Source organism: Saccostrea cucullata, unplaced genomic scaffold, assembly GCF_032062105.1.
Source record: "Saccostrea cucullata isolate Sc308-1 unplaced genomic scaffold, CSIRO_AGI_Scuc_v1 ctg276, whole genome shotgun sequence".
Classification (NCBI taxonomy): Eukaryota; Metazoa; Mollusca; class Bivalvia; order Ostreida; family Ostreidae; genus Saccostrea; species Saccostrea cuccullata.
In genome coordinates this window covers 285,357-303,777 of record NW_026930478.1, presented here as the reverse complement: position 1 = coordinate 303,777, position 18,421 = coordinate 285,357, and the positions used below count along the sequence as shown (strand labels likewise).

At 32.5% G+C, this 18,421-nt stretch overlaps 1 protein-coding gene across 1 annotated transcript in view; it reads right to left on the bottom strand.

Moving 5' to 3' along the window:
- LOC134228733 (signal transducer and activator of transcription 5A-like) overlaps positions 1–17,271 on the bottom strand; it is a 30,268-nt gene extending 12,997 nt beyond the window's left edge. The window contains 6 exon segments of the mRNA XM_062710425.1: positions 1,464–1,545; positions 2,586–2,666; positions 3,791–3,928; positions 4,959–5,124; positions 5,510–5,649; positions 16,445–17,271. Of these exon segments, the coding sequence (XP_062566409.1) occupies positions 1,464–1,545; positions 2,586–2,666; positions 3,791–3,928; positions 4,959–5,124; positions 5,510–5,649; positions 16,445–16,834 (997 nt within the window). The 5' untranslated portion in view covers positions 16,835–17,271.
- Between the last annotated feature and the right edge of the window lie 1,150 nt (positions 17,272–18,421).

Below are 18,421 nucleotides of genomic sequence, written 5' to 3'. Positions count from 1 at the left end.
AAACTAGTTCTTCATCATGAAAACATAATTAAAATCCAGCATCTGAAAAAAGTCTGGGAGTTTTCATCCCTTGATGCATCATTTGTGCAAGTCTGGTTGATATAGGCCTTAAACTTTCTTAGTGATAGACATGCACCCATGACTTTTACCTGGTGTATTATCAGGAAAATGTATGTCAGATCCAGCATCTTAAGCAAATCCATTAGTGTGCATCCTAAGATGTATCATCCATGCAAGTTTGCTCAACATAGGGCTTATAGTTACTTGGAAATGAAACCTGTATAAAAAATTAACATTTTCACTAATCCAGAAAATGTAGGTCAGATTCAGCATCCGAAGCCAGCCCGATAGAATGCACCCTTAGATGTATAATCCATGCAAGTTGGGTTATAAAAGAGCTCAAAGTTCCTTGGAAATGAATCCCAGACCAAAAACTTTAACCTGTTCACTCAACCAGAAAATGTAGGTCAGATTCAGCATCCGAAGCAAGTATTGTAGTATGCATCCTAAGATGTATCATCCATGCAAGTTTAGTCATTATAGGGCTCATAGTAACTTTGAAATGAATCCTGCACCAAAAACCTTAACCTGTTCACTCATCCGGAAAATGTAGGTCAGATTCAGCATCCGAAGCAAGTCCGATAGTATGCATCCTAAGATGTATCATCCATGCAAGTTTAGTCATTATAGGGCTCATAGTAACTTTGAAATGAATCCTGCACCAAAAACCTTAACCTGTTCACTCATCCAGAAAATGTAGGTCAGATTCAGCATCCGAAGCAAGTCTGATAGTATGCATCCTAAGATGTATCATCCATGCAAATTTGGTCATTATAGGGTTCATAGTAACTTGAAGATGAAAACTGCACCAAAAACTTTAACCTGTTCAGTCAACCGGAAAATGTAGGTCAAATTCAGCATCCAGAGCAAGTCTGATAGTATGCATCCTTAGATGCATCATCCATGCAAGTTTGGTCATTATAGGACTCATAGTAACTTGGAAATGAAAACTGCACCAAAAACTTTAATCTGTTCACTCAACCAGAATAAGTAGGTCAGATTCAGCATCCGAAGCAAGCCTGGTAGTGTGCATCCTTAGATGTATCATCCATGCAAGTTTGGTCATTATAGGGCTTATGGTTACTTGGAAATGAGACCTACACCAAAAACTGCACCAAAAATGTTAACCTGCTCCAAAAACATTAACCTGGTCATTCCTTCGCTGAAATTGCAGCATCTGAAACTTTGACTGGTACAATGAAACACACTAGAAACCTAGTAACATCTTCCATGCATGTCTAATCAATATAGGACATAGAAGTACTTAAAAAGAAAACTGCTCCAAAAAACTTAACCTTAACATGGGACGCCGACGCCAAACTTCGTTGAGGTGAGCTAAAAATTCTCCTTTATAAGGGAGGACACAAATCCTTTTAAATTTTTATGCCAGTCTTTTGACTTACTGTTGATCTGAAGTTGTTTCTGGTAGTTAATTGTAAACACTTCTTGTTTATCTGTAAGTTCTTTGACCATTCTCTCTGACTCCTAAAACATCCAAAAAATATAGCTGCAGTGTACCAAGGTTCTAAAAAATCAAACTCTGTACATATATAATATCTTGAACCACCTCCCCCAAAAATGAATTTCAGTGAGGTGGAGATTGGGTTTGAGTCAATAGTTCCCAAACCAAAATATCTTGACCCCCCTCTTTAAAGAAAAAGCCAGAATGATAGGTACCAGCCATAACATTTTAACTCCCTCCCCATAAGCATTAAACTAGAGGGAATCGAGTCAATATTTCACAGTCATGATGACCTGATTCCTTCAAATCCCTCAACATTAGAGGGGGTTAATAATTCCCCACAAGGTCAATATATAAAAGCGTTAGAAATATTACAGAGGCAGGATCTAGTCTTTATTTTACACAAGGGGTTCATTTCTGTATGCCAATTAAGTAAGTGAATCTGCATGTTCAAAAAATGCAAACCAGATGGTTCATATTATTTGCAATATCAAAAAATTGTTCTCCACTAGTACATTTGGCCTTGATATTACACCCATTCTAAATATTACATTTAATGTATAAAATTATATTTGTTATAAAATTATTTTTGCCCTTGTTGATGTTAATGATATTTGATTACTAGTATGTTAATAATGCTAAACATTTTCTCTAAAGGTCATTTTTGGTCATAACTTCTATCTGAGGAGTAAATCTAACAGACAGCTAGACTGTAATGTTGAATCAAAGGGTTGTGTTATTTCCGCCTTGTTGTCGTTTAGTGTAAATCTGATTCAAAACAGGGCTTTTTCTGTGATCTCAGTCCCATTTTCACATTTAACTAATGTACCAGGCAGTGTCACAATATTCTCTCATTATGTCACTCAGGGGCTGATTTGATTAGATTTTCCTCTTCATATCAATCACATTTATCTTACATATTTGATAAACTGAAGAAATTCTAAAATTTATGCAGCTATTTAACAAATCAATAAATCTGATAAGATAAAAGCAAGAGTACACCTGATCTAGTTTATGTCAATTTCTTGGAAATGTCTGTGACTTGTTGAAATGACACACTTACAGACACTTGTACTCCGACACCTTCAATCTTAGACATGATGAGCTTGTCTTTGTCAAAGCCAGGCATGGGAACAGTGGTTGGCTAATAGAAGAAACAAGCAGATAGTAATTGCATTTCTTTCACATATACCCATGTAAATAAATAAATTATGATAATTAAATAATTTTTTATTGGAATTTGATCATGGCATGGAAAAACTTTTGTCAATATTGAATGAACTCATGTTTTATTATCCTTATTAAAATTTTTATCTGCTAGCTTCAAAGCTGCCAAACCATCTATAGAATTACAGTGAAACCTGTCTGATGCAGATCTTGCACAATCCAAAATCTTGCTTAATACAATGTCAACTTTAAATTCTTTTGTTAAAATTTTGTCTAATCTGGAATTTTGTCTAATCCATTACAATTTCTTTCGAACCAGTGGTGTACTGATTAGACAAGTTTTACTGTATATGTACTTTGATGTAGCCTTTAATTAGGCTTGTTATGCTTTTCTCAGAGTTGATTGTACAAACCAGGAGTAAATAATTTGATTTTACTTCAAAGATTACATTCTTTACAAACACTAATAGCTTAGTAAAGGCCAACTCAAATGAGGTTCTCATACCAGTGAATCATTATCTAAAATAGTGAACAATTTTAAAATTTAAAATTGATGTCATACATGTGTATTTGCCTGTAAAATGATCAGCCAATATATGGCACCTTGCAGGATTATAGAACCCGTGTCTAACGATTAGTTTCCTCATTGATTCGCTGATCAGTCAATAACTTGTATATAAAACCGCTGTTCTTATTCCGCAATCATTATTTATTAATATTTATTAATGTTTTCACTGAGTTAATTTTAGTTTGATCACTAAACATATCTAATAAATTGGTCCCAAAATGGCTTTAATGATCAATTCTGTAGTTTTGTTGTAAACAATTTTTGTGCAGGTTTATAGATGCAGTAAACATTTTAAAAGGGATATTGTAAGCCTTTAAAAAATTTAAGAAAGTTAACTCACCGCATCAGGCTGAAAAATAAAAAAAAAATCAAATTTTATAAACTGCTAATTTAGATTTCAGAGTTAATATTAAAGTTTTTTCTTTTATTTCAGTTTATAAAATTCCTCATGACATTTTCTATGTGATACATCAATTTAGAGATTTACTTGATTTTGTATCAGAAATCTTACAGTTTCATGTTGTCAGATAAACCTGTATAAAGTATTAGAGATATACTTGATTTTGTATGGGAGATCTTACATTTTCATGTTGTCGGACCAATGCCTCCTCTGTTGCCAGGTTCCTCTTGATTGTACGTACGAGTTCCAAAGGATTCTGGGAGTAGACTGACTGTAAACAAGACAGAAATAACAACGTCAGGAAAAACAAAACAGAGATAGAGTCAAACCTCAAAACAGGAACATATCACTAAGCCAAGCTTAATACCAAAAATAGAACATACAGCTCATCTTTTTTTATTTAAAAAAAAAAATCCAAGACATGTTTGCTAGACAAATATGACCAAATGTGGCAATGTTTGAAGGGAACAATAAATACTGTTGAAATGATACTGAAAAAAATTGATCATCTACCAGTCAGGGGGCAAAATAATGCTTCCTAGGGGTAACCAGCACACCAAGTTTTATGTCTGTTAAGCTAAGAGATCTCAAAATATTGAGATGACAATTTCTTCCTATGTCAAGTTTGATCCTTGACCTTTGATTTTAGAATCCATAAGGATCATCTACTCCTCACTGAAAATTTTACAACTACTAAAGACAACAGAAAAATTTCAACCAGTAAAAATCCCTCTGGGTTCAGTAAAACATGTGTAGAGCAAACACGCTTACAATAAATTGAGGCTTATGGTGAAGTGATTAGCATCCCCCATGACTTTGAAATATTTTGTTAAACTTAACAGTTATTTCACATTACTGTTACAACAAAGCAAAATTGTCCATCCCTGGCCCTTCATTATAAGCATGTTTGAAGGTACTTGATTTAGGTGAGCCAAAAATGCCTGGTTAGCTCTACTTTATCTAACAACCAGATATCTGACCACATGTCATCCTCCACTTTATCTAACAACCAGATATCTGACCACATGTCATGCTCTGCTTTATCTAACAACCAGATATCTAACCACATGTCATGCTTCACTTTATCTAACAACCAGATATCTAACCACATGTCATGCTCCGCTTTATCTAACCAGATATCTGTGATGCTCCCCTTTATCTAACAACCAGATATCTTAGCACATGCCATGCTCCACTTTATCGAACAACCAGATATCTGTCATGCTCCACTTTATCTAACAACCAGATATCTAACCACATGTCCTGCTCTGCTTTATCTAACAACCAGATATCTAACCTACCCTGAACTGATTGGCCACTTCCTGAAACTTGAGCTTGAGTAAGAAGTACTCATTCTGCTGTGGGAGTTCTGCGGACTTGGTCTCTATCTCTCCGATGAGATTGTTCAGAAGCTGCTCGGCAAACTGCTGATCCCGATCTGTAGGGTTACTCTCATCAATCTGTCCCCTAAAAATAAAGAACTGACTGAACAGAGATGTTATCTCATAAGGGAGGAAATGACCTCAGGGAATAACCACTTGAAATTTGTTTTTTTAATCTTTCTTCATCACACTGTACATTAATATAATCTAAGGCAACATTTCTCTTCAAAGCAGTTTGTTTATGACAGCTGATTTAAAAGTATGATTGATGATGCAAATTAAAACAAAAAAACAAGTCAACTTCCACTGATCATAACTATCACTTATCCAGAAAAATGTTAAACTAATAAAAAAAAGTGTAAAAAATCAAGAATGGGAGTTATTTCAGAATTTTTAAAATTTTCATTTAAACATTGATCGTTTTACAAATTAAACCTCATATTTGACTGATACAAAATGATTTGTTTTACCATGGCTGTTCCTCTATCCAGTCGGCAAAATAATGCCGCACCTCTATGGGGATCTGGGAACTCTCGTACAAACTGGACACATGTTTGAGGAGTTCTTGGGGCAACAACTGGGTCTTTGCCCAAATTGACATTCCTTGACTCTGAAAATATAAAATATCAGTCACAATGAATGACGAAACTGTGGAAAAATACTTTATTGTGATTAGAAAATCAAGTTCCAACAAAACTGACTGAAGCGCTGTACAAATTGCTAAACTAAGATGAATTGAAATTTGTAATCAAATATATTATAAAACAATGAAGCAGTGAAATAATCTTTCTGAAATACATCTCAGAAAATTTTCATGTCTTTGAGTTTTTATTTTTTCATTTTTTTTTATTTCCATCCGAGACTAGAAAAATTGTTGCAGATGCATTTTTGGAAAAAAAAAACAAAAAAAAAACAAACAAACAAAGAACAACAACGAAATAAGCTTCCTCCTGTGAACAGAGTTCAATTATTGTCATAAATAGATCACTGTTGTCATTCAGTACAAAACATTGATGTCCTTTTTATAGAGGCCTGGGGGCAAAAACTCTTAAAAACAATTGAAAAATACAAAAAAGTACGTTTCCTTCAGGTTCATTCAGTTGGAAATATGACCTAAATTTTTTATCAATCATCAAACACATCTTTAAAAATAAATAAAATGGAGAAGAAGTTTAGAAATTTTGTGATAAGATGTAACAGGAAACACCACTGATGTGTATCTTCATCTTATACGTCAAGTTTAAAAAACATGAGGCCCATGGGCCGCAATGCTCACATGAGTAACTTTGGCCCTGCTGCTCTTTTCCCCCTTATTCCCACTGTAATACCTATTGTGCCCCCAACCTTCCATAGGGGATCATAATCTGAACAATTTAGAAATCAAACTACCCCATGATGCTTCCGCAAAAGTTTCAGCTTTTCTTGCTTAGTGGCTTTAAGAAAAAAGATAATTCCTATATATTTCAATGGTAAACGAAATCTGAATGCAAACAGGTAATGCATGTATGAAATATGGACACCCTATCTTTTCTCTTTCAAAAATTATCACCAAATGAATGTTAATTTAAAAAAAAAATCAAACTCCAAGGTCATGCAAGGCGAAAAAACAAAATATATTTGAAAAGGTGCACGATCTTGTCACAGGTAATGCACATATGAAATTTGAAAGCCTCGTTTTTTCTCACTCAAAAGTTATGACCATTTGAGGTTAAAGTTTCTGTGACATACAGACAAACAGATGGACAGTATGACAGACAAGCTAAATTTAATGTTCCTCGCTTTCCTGAAAACAAGAGATACTTAAAAAAAAAACAAGTTTAATATACCATGTGAAAGAAATTAATACATGTACTTGAATTTCATAAAATTTTCAATGCAATGCTTTCAAATAGATACACCATAAAAACTAAAAAACATATTTTTTAAAAAAGCATGTCTTTTATACAACTGCTTCTTTAAATAACATCAATACTTTAAAAACCCATTTAGATATTTTTCTGTGTAATGACATCTGATGCCTGAATCAGCTTCCATGTCTATTTTAATAGAACAAAGAGGTTCAAAAGAACTTTGTTTATCAATAATATGCTGCAGGAAGTAATACTTCAAAAAAAATTCCTACATAACCACCCGCTAGTTAAAAACTATTGAAAATGCATAAACAAGAAAAAGAGAAAGTTCAAGTGTCCATATTTTCTAGGAAAAGCTACAATATCCTTACATAGTAAAAACAAAAACAGTCTATTCTCGACACTGCATGACTGTCTACTTTCTGTGACAAGTCATCTTTAATACATCCTGTTTCTTGCAGGATTTTACACATGTTCCACCTGTCCGTCTGTAGGACTGAGGCCCATTAATTATATATGTAAGGAGGCTAATGAATAAATGTAACAAAAATATTGTCAGTCCATTGTGCAGATAAAATAGAGACAGGTTTGGTTTATAAAACCAAAATACATTTAATTAATTAAATACTTGGTAGAAAGTAAAATTAGCCTGAGGTCCATGGGCTACAAAGTTCACCTGAGTCAATATGGCCCTGTCGTTCTTCATCAGCAAATTTTATATTTTAATCCCTGGTCTATATATTTCTATTTAAAGTTTGGTCTCTGTTGTGACCCAAATCTACCCTGAGGTGTAATGAATTTCATAGATGCAACCCCACCAATCAGGATCAAGTTTTGAACAAACTTCAATCTACAATACCTTAAAATACTTCCATATAAATATGATTAAATATGGCTTTGATGATTTTAAAGGGATTTTAAAATTTTTTTCCCTACAGTATAAATCAATCTGTTCAACTCTAATTGTAACTCAAAAATACCCTGAGAGTCATCATTTAAACAAACTTGAATTTACTTCATCTGAGATTATTAAAATCTTATGAATCAAGGCTTTGGTGTATGTTTTTGAAGAAAAGATTTTTGAAGAGTTTTTTCCCCCCTATTCTTATGCAAAACTTTGATCCCCCACAGTGGTCACACCCTATACCAAGGGAGATGATTTGAAAAAATTAGAATCTACAATATGCTAGGATCGATGCTTGACGAAATTGGCTTGCTTTATTGTTCTTGAGAAGAAGATTTTCCCTATATATTCCTAACAGGTTAAATGTTAATCCCCCATTGTGGCCCTACCCTACCCTACCCCTTGGGGCCAATATTTGAATAAATTTAAATCTGCTCTAATCTATGCAAAACAGGTTTCACATAATAAACTTTGATTGAATATTTTTGGTCAAGTGGTTCTTTATCAAAAGATTTTCAAACGATATAGCCAGAAGTTCATAATGCTTCTGAATTCTTCAAGAAATTGCTTGAAAGTATGCGTACCTTACTACATCAAACTACTGGTATAAGAATTTGGTTTTAATTACTAAATATTATCAATATTTTTAATTATTTTATGTATTAATTAAGGTATGTCACTCCTCAGCTTTTTAGTAAAGTTCACGCAGAACCTCTTACTTCAAAACTATTTATTAAAATTCAATTTTTATAACATATTTTAATTTCAACAATGTTAATGTTTAAACATTCATCAAAAAACTGCTCAAAAAGTACAAAGAAGCAAGATTTACGAGGGACTATTTCTTATGGTGGAAAGATATTTAGTAGAAAATTCTGCAAATCTGCACATTCAATATTGAATTTCATATCTTGGAACTTTAGCCTCACATTCTTTTACTCAGAGAATATTTTTATTATGATGTTGCTAGGAATATTTAATATGGGTCTAAATTTATATTTTTAGAACACGTTTTACACCTTCCTTCAACAGACTTTGCCAAAAAATGAAGATATGTCAAATAAGTCAAGATAAAATTTACACTATTTTTCGCATGAAAATCACATATTTTGACCAATATTTCAAAATTAAAATCACTGACCCCAACTTTTTCTTTCATTATTTTAAAATTCTCGATACTTGTGATTGATCAGCACTTAAGTCGTAAAAAGCTTGATTTAAGAAAATGTTTAATTGCCTATTTATTTTTTTAATACCCCCAATATATTACTTTTTAGTGCAAAAAGGTCACACAATAATTTACATCATTTATTTGCAAGATTTGTTCAGTGATAAATATTATTCAAAATATATTACGTTAAATAAAATCATATTTATTGCCATGGTTACATCTGATAAAATATGATAACGGTTAAAGTAATTAACCAAAGACTTGAAATTTAAGTGCAGAAAGATCATCTTCATTGTACCCTAGCTCAGTAAGATGAACACTGACCCCCTATTTTCTCTGCGATTTTGAGTCAAACTATACGAGTACTTATCCAAAATACACTTCTCAAAAAATCCTTGATTTAACAAATTTCATGAGTGACATACCTTAAGAACTCAAAATTTATACATGTATCAAAATACCTGTGAGAATTTCTCAATTAGAAAACAAGTTGGCTCCTGAACAAAGTATTGCATTGTGTCATTGTCAGCATCATGAACATAAATATTGTATTGTGTCATTGACAGTATTATGAACATCAATATTGCATTGAGTCATTGTCAGCATCATGAACATTAATATTGTATTGTGTCATTGTCAGAATCATGAACATAAATATTGCATTGTGTCATAGTAATTAAAGTTTTAATGATTTTTTATAATTAATTGTACAAATTACTTTCAAGACTGAATCCTTTAATTATGATCTATGATGTAAATCAATTTTTATGGCAATAAATGAATAATACCTAAAATATTAAAATTACAAACTGTAAACTGCATAAATCTTTATGTGCATGACACTCTAAAGCAAAAATTTTCAGAAAAGTAATTGCACAAATGTCGTGTGACCTACATTATGTGCCCTTTGTTGCCATGCATCTAATATAACTGTACTTACACTAAATAAATCAAACAGATAAAATATTTTTCTACTGGTGTTAACCGGAAAACTCTTTCTTTTCTCCTTAAATGGTTTAATTAAAGGATACTTTAATGGGCATTAAAGAAAAAAAATATTGCAACTTACTGTTTCTGGATCATTAAATTTGATTTTTTTATATTGAATGGTTGACTGCGTTGTTTTGAGAAAGCGATTGACACTTTTAAATGATTTACTGCATATTGATGTCATGAATCAAAAGCATCTCCCTAAAAGTATACAGAAACCTGACATTATAATAGCTAGGCTATTAAAATGGATTGAATATTTTACTTATAAATCGAACAGGAAAAAGAAAAAGTGACTGTTTTATATTAGGTACTCAAAACATGGCCTGGGGCTTCACAAAAATTAAAAAAACCTGGAATTGTTAAAATAAATCTTGAATTCCTATACTGTGAAATCTCTAATTTTCGTTGGGGGTTAATTTTCGTTGCTTTCGAGGTATGGAGAACCCCCCAAATTTATGACCACCATGAAATGTAAAAATTCATATGCGTTACTACCACACACTCTCCAACCACGAATTCAAATCCCCACAAACCAATACTTTTTCCTCAACCTCAAAAATTTGACCCCACGAAAATACGTGATTTTACATTATATACATGGTTTGAAATTCAAAACAATTCAGCATGCTCACTGTTTCTTCCTCTACTCCATGAGTATAACCTATAATGTTTTATCCCCCCCTCGGATTAAAAGATCCTGAGAGTATATTGTTTTTGTCCTGTCTGTCTGTTTGTCTGTCTGTCTGTTGTCAATGTTAACCTAGCCCATAACTATTGAGTAGGTGGTGCTATGGTTTTCATATTTAACAGGTGTATTCCTTTTGACAAGACCTTTCCATGAGTACCACCAAATTTGACCTCTTGACCTTTACCTTGGAGTTTGGCCTACTTTTACAAAAAAAACACTTTAACCTTGGGTATAACTTTTGAACAGCTGGAGCTAGGGCTTTCATCCTTCACATGTGTGTTCATTGTGACCAGACCTTTCAGCTGGTATAAATATTTTTGACCTTTTGACCTTGACCTAAGAGTTTGACCCACTTTTTAAAATCTTTAATCTTGGTTATAACTTTTGAACAGTAAGAAATAGGGCTTTCATATTTCACAGGTGTATTGTTACAGTATTCCTTGTAACAAGACCTTCCTTTGGGTACCAACACTTTTGACCTTGACTTTTGGAGTTTAACATGCATTTGAGAGAATTCAACCCTTGCCATAAGCTGTCATATGTAGGCATCAGTGTTTCACAAACACATCTTGTTTTTTTCTGAATAAGCATGTCCTGATTGTGACGTGGGGGACAGTATCTGTTACAATATTCAAATTTGTAAATATGGGGAAATAAAGTGGCCCCTGTGGATTGTGAATATACTCAGAGCAAATGAATCACTGAATTGACTTAAAAAAAGATGCTTACTTTAAGTTTTCTATGTGAGATCTGGCATTTTCCAATACAATATTAATTAAGCCAAAAAATGTTATGCCTCTTATAACCTTCTTCATGCCAAGCTGTAATAACAATCTTGAACAAAAAATCTCTACTGTTATAATGAGAAAAGGGGGTGGGGTGGAATATTTTAAGCAGTCAAAGCACGTTACTTATATCAATCTCAAATTAAAGCCTTGTACAAAGTTGCAAATTAAAACTTTGTGTGTGGGAAAGAAATAATAAAATGCACATATATTAATACATTAAATGCAGACTTAGATTGATTATGTGTTATTTGCAAATTTTAAAAAAATATTCTAGGTGCCACAGAGTGACACTGTAAACATATTTATGGTATGTTTTGGTGGCATGATTGCATCTTAATTGCATGCAACTGACATGGCCATGTAAATAAATCTCTTTTTTTTTTTTAAAAAAAGTGGCACACTTCAAGAGCAAGTCTAAAATAGAATAAAAACTCAAACAAGTAGAAGTGTTTACAATAATTTATCAAAATTTATATTTAAATTACTGATTTACAGAAGTACGTTCATGTACACATATCCCCCATCTCCCTTTAAATGTACACAAAAAATGTATAAAACCTCATATATTAACTATACGTAATATATATGAAGTCATATAACTATTTTGGTTATACATGTAGTTTAGAGGCAATATAAACATGAAAGATGTTTTTAAAATGTAATTATATAAAATAAATGTCTTGTTTTGGGGATTTTCAGGTATTATAGGGCTCTAAAAATTGATGGTCCGCAGGTCTGGGGCCAGTGGACTTTTAATCAGGACCAGTATATTTTAGAGGGCATGTATCCTTTGATCAAGGCAGTGTTCTTTAAAACAAAACTTAATTCATTTACAGTCAGGTTAGATAACTTGATGGAGTTGACTGCATGCTGCAAGTCCACATTTTGTCTCTTCTTGTTCTGTTATCACAGATTACAGTTGTACTATTGATTATCATAGTAAAACAAAGCATAACTTAATTTTATAGTTTTGGGACTGTCTTTTGAAAATATATTGGCCTGGTGGGGACATGCAGTGAAAGTAATGAGCTGACCAATGAAAATTTTAAGTGCTAGCCCAAGGGACCAGTGAGGAAAAATAATTAATTTTAGCCGTGGATTAAATATGCATTTCAGCACACAAAAATTCATGGAAGAATAGATTTGCCTGTTCTGCTAATTACCATGTTTCACAATGTATCTGTCTCCTGTGCAGAAGTGTCCTAATTTCTCTCTACATGTTTGTAATGGTCTTACATCAACATTTTTTTGACAAAAGATTTAAATAAGAGGCCCAAGGGCCTTACTGGTCACCTGAGTATAATACAACACTCTACAGGGTACACATAAGTATAAAATATAACAAAATTTTCCAAAATCAAGAGATAAAGGATGAACAAGAATCAACAAAAGAAACAGTCTGTACTTGTCTCCATTTGTCACTATCACTAATTTCCAACTAAACAAAACAGCTGCTTGTCATAATGAGCACTATTAAAATCTAACCCCATTCTCTCATACATCAGTCTCTTTGTTCTTTGGAGTATAATTTAATGTACAAAGATAATTAAGGTATTTTTGTCTATTTACACCTGTTGCTTATTATAATTTTGCATCCTCCTTGCCTCTTGGATGCCCCAAACCCGCTCATCTACAGCCTATGAAATTCACAATTTTGGAAGCACACAATTACTCACCATAACTATGCACTTAGTTTGTTTGCTTAATACCCAAGGGCAGAGAACATTTTCAAAGAAATCATAGATATATATATATATTTTTACTATGAATACTCCCAATATCGGAGCCTATGATCCTGGGGACAAAAATTTTACAATTTCGGAAGACTAAGCACTCATGCTCACCATAACATCTGCGACATGTAAATAGGCAGTAGCTGAGAAGGATTTTAAAGGAACTAGTAAATTATAATATTTATCTCTCTTCACTGAAGCTATGTGCCAAAAATGATTAAAATTGGTTCAGTGGTTGAATAGAGAAGCAGCAGAAAATAATCAAAAGTTAACAATAGTCAAAAGTTTACAACCAACATATGACTGATGGCAGATAAATACTAACTTAGCAGTAGCTATCGTTAGGTCCCCAGAGTTACTATGGTGACATGAAGGGATTTTCAAAGGATTCTTTCAAGATCCTGTTTATTGAATTCAGTTTTATCAATAATTCAGCCAATGAAAGAAGTGAATAAAAGAGCCAATGGTAGAATTTATCCTAAAAATGCCCAAAACTCAACAGTTATTTAATAGTGGCATAAATTAGATATCATAATTGACAGAATTTAAAGGTCTTTGAAAGTCAGTTATTCATGTTATACTGCCCTCAATATTTATTTAGCTTTAATTGCCTTAAAAAGTAACTTAGTAAACATGGTAAAGGGTACTTAGGTGTGAAGAACAGCAGGGGGGTATTATTTTTTTCCTTGATTCCTTGGTCTATTATTCATGCAATTAACCGGTAATGTTCAATAACCTCTAACAGGTCTGGTCTTGGAGGGTAGATAATAATTCAACATCACACAGTCAACAAGGTGGTACTAAATATAGTCTGTATGTTTATTCATTTATCAGGCCAGTAGGAAGCAATTTCTGTTTGGGGGTGAGGTGGTAGTGGAGGCACAACCAAGCAAAAATTCCTTGACACGCAAAAAATAAATTGTACAAATTATATATATATATATATATATAATTATATGTATATCATATATATCGATTAATTAATTTTTTTAAAAGAGTCATCAGACATTTTCTATATTACACTGAAAGTCAATTAATTTGGGGATTCCAAAACCCCTCTTTTAAGACTTTCAGTTTTCGGATTTGTATGGTAATCTATGCTAATTAACCTGAAGTAGCATTAAAAATTACTAACATTAAAAACCCTTATTATAAATATCTCTTGCCAAAAATTAGCAGCTGCTTGTGTGACTTTATAACCTTTCATATGCTCCAGGTAACACTCAACCTAAATTAATATATTTCTTTCCACAAAATATCTCCAACCAAAAATCTGTCATCCAGCACAGCACAGCAAATATGACACAATGAGGCAATATATTAAATAGTACATCATTTTCTGTGGTTCAAACAGTCACTTACTCAATCAGACAAATTAGATAGTGGTAATGTCTATGGCCTCATCATTCTCTGTTATCATTGTTGGTCAGAGAGTGAAAAAATTAACACTTTTAATTAACTTTATACAAATTTACACAAAGTCTGATGATTTTTAAATAAATCTGTTATTATTTACATATATCAATTTGTAAAATGTTGAACTTTTCTTATGCAAGAGAATCTTTCATGTGCACTAGTTAGATAATAAATTTGAAAAAACAAAGCATCACACACAACATCTGACAGTATTATTTTTTGTCATATCAATTTCAAATGTTCAATTCACCAGATTTTATTTTTTAAAAATATGTCGAACAAAAGTTGGAGCAGTAAAAATGACTATGGATTTTATCTTTATTTACATTTTCATAAGGACCAAACATCAATATGTTATCAATATGGATATTAAAGTAGCTGAATAATTTACAAGATTCTACTCAACCATCAAGTTCATCAATTTTCAAAAAAATCATTTTCTATTCAAACCCATGTGGTTCATGTGTACACGTCTCAAGTGGTATTAGAATAATATTATTTAAGTTTGTAGCAGTACCTATCAAACTAGGTTTAACTTATAATTTCTGGTAATATTTATTGCAATACTACATACATAGCCAATAGGAACAGATGGGCTGAGTTCAATGTCATAGTCTACAAAGTCAATAAGTATTCAATCTGCCCACCCAATTCCTAGTCTATAGCCCTAATTCATACAGTGTGTTTAATACGACCCAGATATATCAACTAGCAGCTAGGGCACTGCTGCAGTAAGGGTAGGATCTGTAACACAGACATGGCCTTTATCATTATGCATGGCCTTGACCTATACTTCTAATTGACCTTTATTATAAGGGTCAATCATCCCAGGTTCTTTTCATAAACACTTAATTACTGACAAACAATTTATTAACTTTTTAAACATTTAACTACATCATAAACTATGAATACTGTATACAGGGTTATTTTCACCCAGTGTTATTTTTGCCATTTCACACTTGCAAAATTTTTCGCCCCGCTTTTAAATCGCCCAGTCAAAATTTTTGTTTAAGGGCAAAAATAAAACAGGGGCGAGAATTTCCCTGTATACAGTAATTTCTAATACAGTTGAACTTTGATATCTATTAACCACTGATATCTAAAATACCATGGATAAGTCAAAGTGGTTAAGAAGTCCTAACCACTTATCTATAAAGTATTTTACCTTGGTTATCTTAAATCAATAGATATCTTGAAGTTTTATCTTGGTCTTATCAAGTTTAAGATAACAAGGTTAGGCTGATCTTAAATTTTACATTTTGTTACTTTATATGATTGATTTCAAAGTTTTATATCCCCTCAAAAAAATCAGCTTCATTTGTAATAAAACATAATTTAGATTCAGGTCTGTAGAAATCTTAAACTAACATAAGAATGAACTTTCAGAAAATTGTAAATGAGAAGCTTTACAACAATAACAGGTACTTTGAAGGAAGAAAACAAGACAGGAAACTCCACAATTGCCGTGTCACCTTGAGTCATGACATTTCCAAATGTTATAAATAAATCAGCGTCGCTTGTACACAGATGTCTAACATCTCAAACCTCAAGGATCAGGTTTTATTCCAGAATTGTCAAATAATTTTTTAGCCTTATCAAAAAAATGATTCAATCAAAATATTTCAGGAAGTCTAAAAATATCAAATAAAAGAAAATATACTTCTAAGATGAATTGAAAACCACTAACACTTTAAATTTGGGAAAAGTACATTATCGTTAAGTTAAAAACATTTTAAATTAAAGTTTACATCTATTTTTTTTTATTCTAGAGTACAAGCAAAGTGTACATACATTACTAGGTATAAATCAATATGTCCCTGATTAAATTATTATATTCACCAAAGAAAATTATGTTACCGTACCTTTCTTGGTCTTTGCATTCCAAATGCACATGACGGAGGATTTTCCATAGAATTGTTATTATAGACAGGATAAGAGGAATAGCCAGGGGGGCTACCACCAATTTGGGGGGACATTTTAGAGCAAGATCTCTGGGGATCTGAGTAAAAGGTAGATGAACTGTCCTGTCTTAAGCAATCCATATGAAGATTATGCCCATTATAGCGATTCTGTCTGCAACTATCTGGAAAATGGTCAGGTCTCATTGTCTGCCTGCTATAGCCATTAGAGGGATAGTGAGTGTCTGGCTCTAGCTTGACCCTGCTATATAACATTTCACACACTGGCTGTCCATTACTGTACATGCTAGTTGAGCAAGGGGGAGATTGAAGAGCAGTAAAACTACCTTCCATTGTTTTAATGTAACACAAAACTCAATCACTACAAATTATGTCCTTATCAAATGAAAACAATGCGAACAGCAGTATTAACACTGCAACTGCTTGGAAATTCCTTGATTCCAGATTTATGCAATATCAAAATACAGGAAACATTTGTTTCCTGGGATGCTTCAATATATCACTTGAACTAGTTTCTAAACAATGCGCTGTTAGATCTTCCTTTTCACAAAACAGTGTTTCCTGAGGAGGTGTTTCTATGGTAGTGATTGACTGAGGCTTGAAAACCTCCCAGACCTTGATCGACACAGGCCACAAAGTCAACCACACACTTAATCGTATATCACTGTAATGATGAAAAACTCAAGGTGTCATGCCTTATTACTAAAATATCTAAACCATGTCAAGATAGCGAGGGGATTCCTATATTATGGCTCATTGCTCAGATGCACATATGATCATGATATGTTATTTTAACAAGTTCCCACCCACTTTGCAAACGCACATCCTGTAAAATTACTCGGAAAAACTAAAAACCCCTGGACTATTGTGTCATCAATGTAAACAAGTTTTATTTGGTTTGTTTTTGTGTAGACCTACAATTTTTAGCTTTCATACGAACTATCACTTACAACAATTGCAGAGCTGTTGACGCCTGGTCAGAAGATGCTAAGGGTGAAGTTGAAATATGTTGACCTTATTTCAATTAGACTTCCACTAGCTATTGTAAACGACAATCCTTTTCATTTCCAAGAATCAGCTGTCTCCTTCATTTCTTGGAAATGAGCATCCATGCTTCTGTAGTGTTTCGTGCCCTTGAACATTCAGCCCCCCTCGGATCTTTCTTACTAATGTAAACTTACACAGTAACGTTAATATTTTTGTACATTTATAATTTGAGAAATAAAAATAAGCATTTATAATTTGATAAAAATCCTGAGAAATAAAAATAAGCCCATGTTATTACAAAATGATAACATTGATTACAATTCTATATTAAGGATAATGTAACATGAGTGATTAAGTTTGACATTGAGAAGTGCATCACCACACTGTACACGCTTAAATAAAAAGTAATGGTTCACTTTAATGAATTTACAAGAAATGAAACACTCATTTGATAAAAATCCTGACAATTTCTTTCTGCATGTAGGCCCAATGCTTTAAATATTTTACAGTAAATAAACGACAATAAAGAAAATAAGTGATTAGCTATTAATAGTTTCTGTTAAGCTAATAAAATATTTATTCATTTTCTTCTTTTATCCACGCTTATTCTTGTCTGATATGGAGCGAAATTAACTGGGAATGAAAAAAGTATGCCTTAAGGTGCATCTATTTACCCAAATATGCAAATAATGTATGGTAAATAAAGAAACAACAAGCACCAAAACTCAACAAACGAAAAAATATAAATTAAAATTGTAAATATAAAAACTTTCTCACAAATAGAATTTCAATAAGGACAATAAAATTCGCTATACAAGTGGCTGAAATTATATTTTCATATAGATATAATTACCTTGGTTACTTTCGTTTTGATAGAAACGGTTGTGACTAATTGCAGACAATCAGAATATTTATTATTGGATCTATAATTAT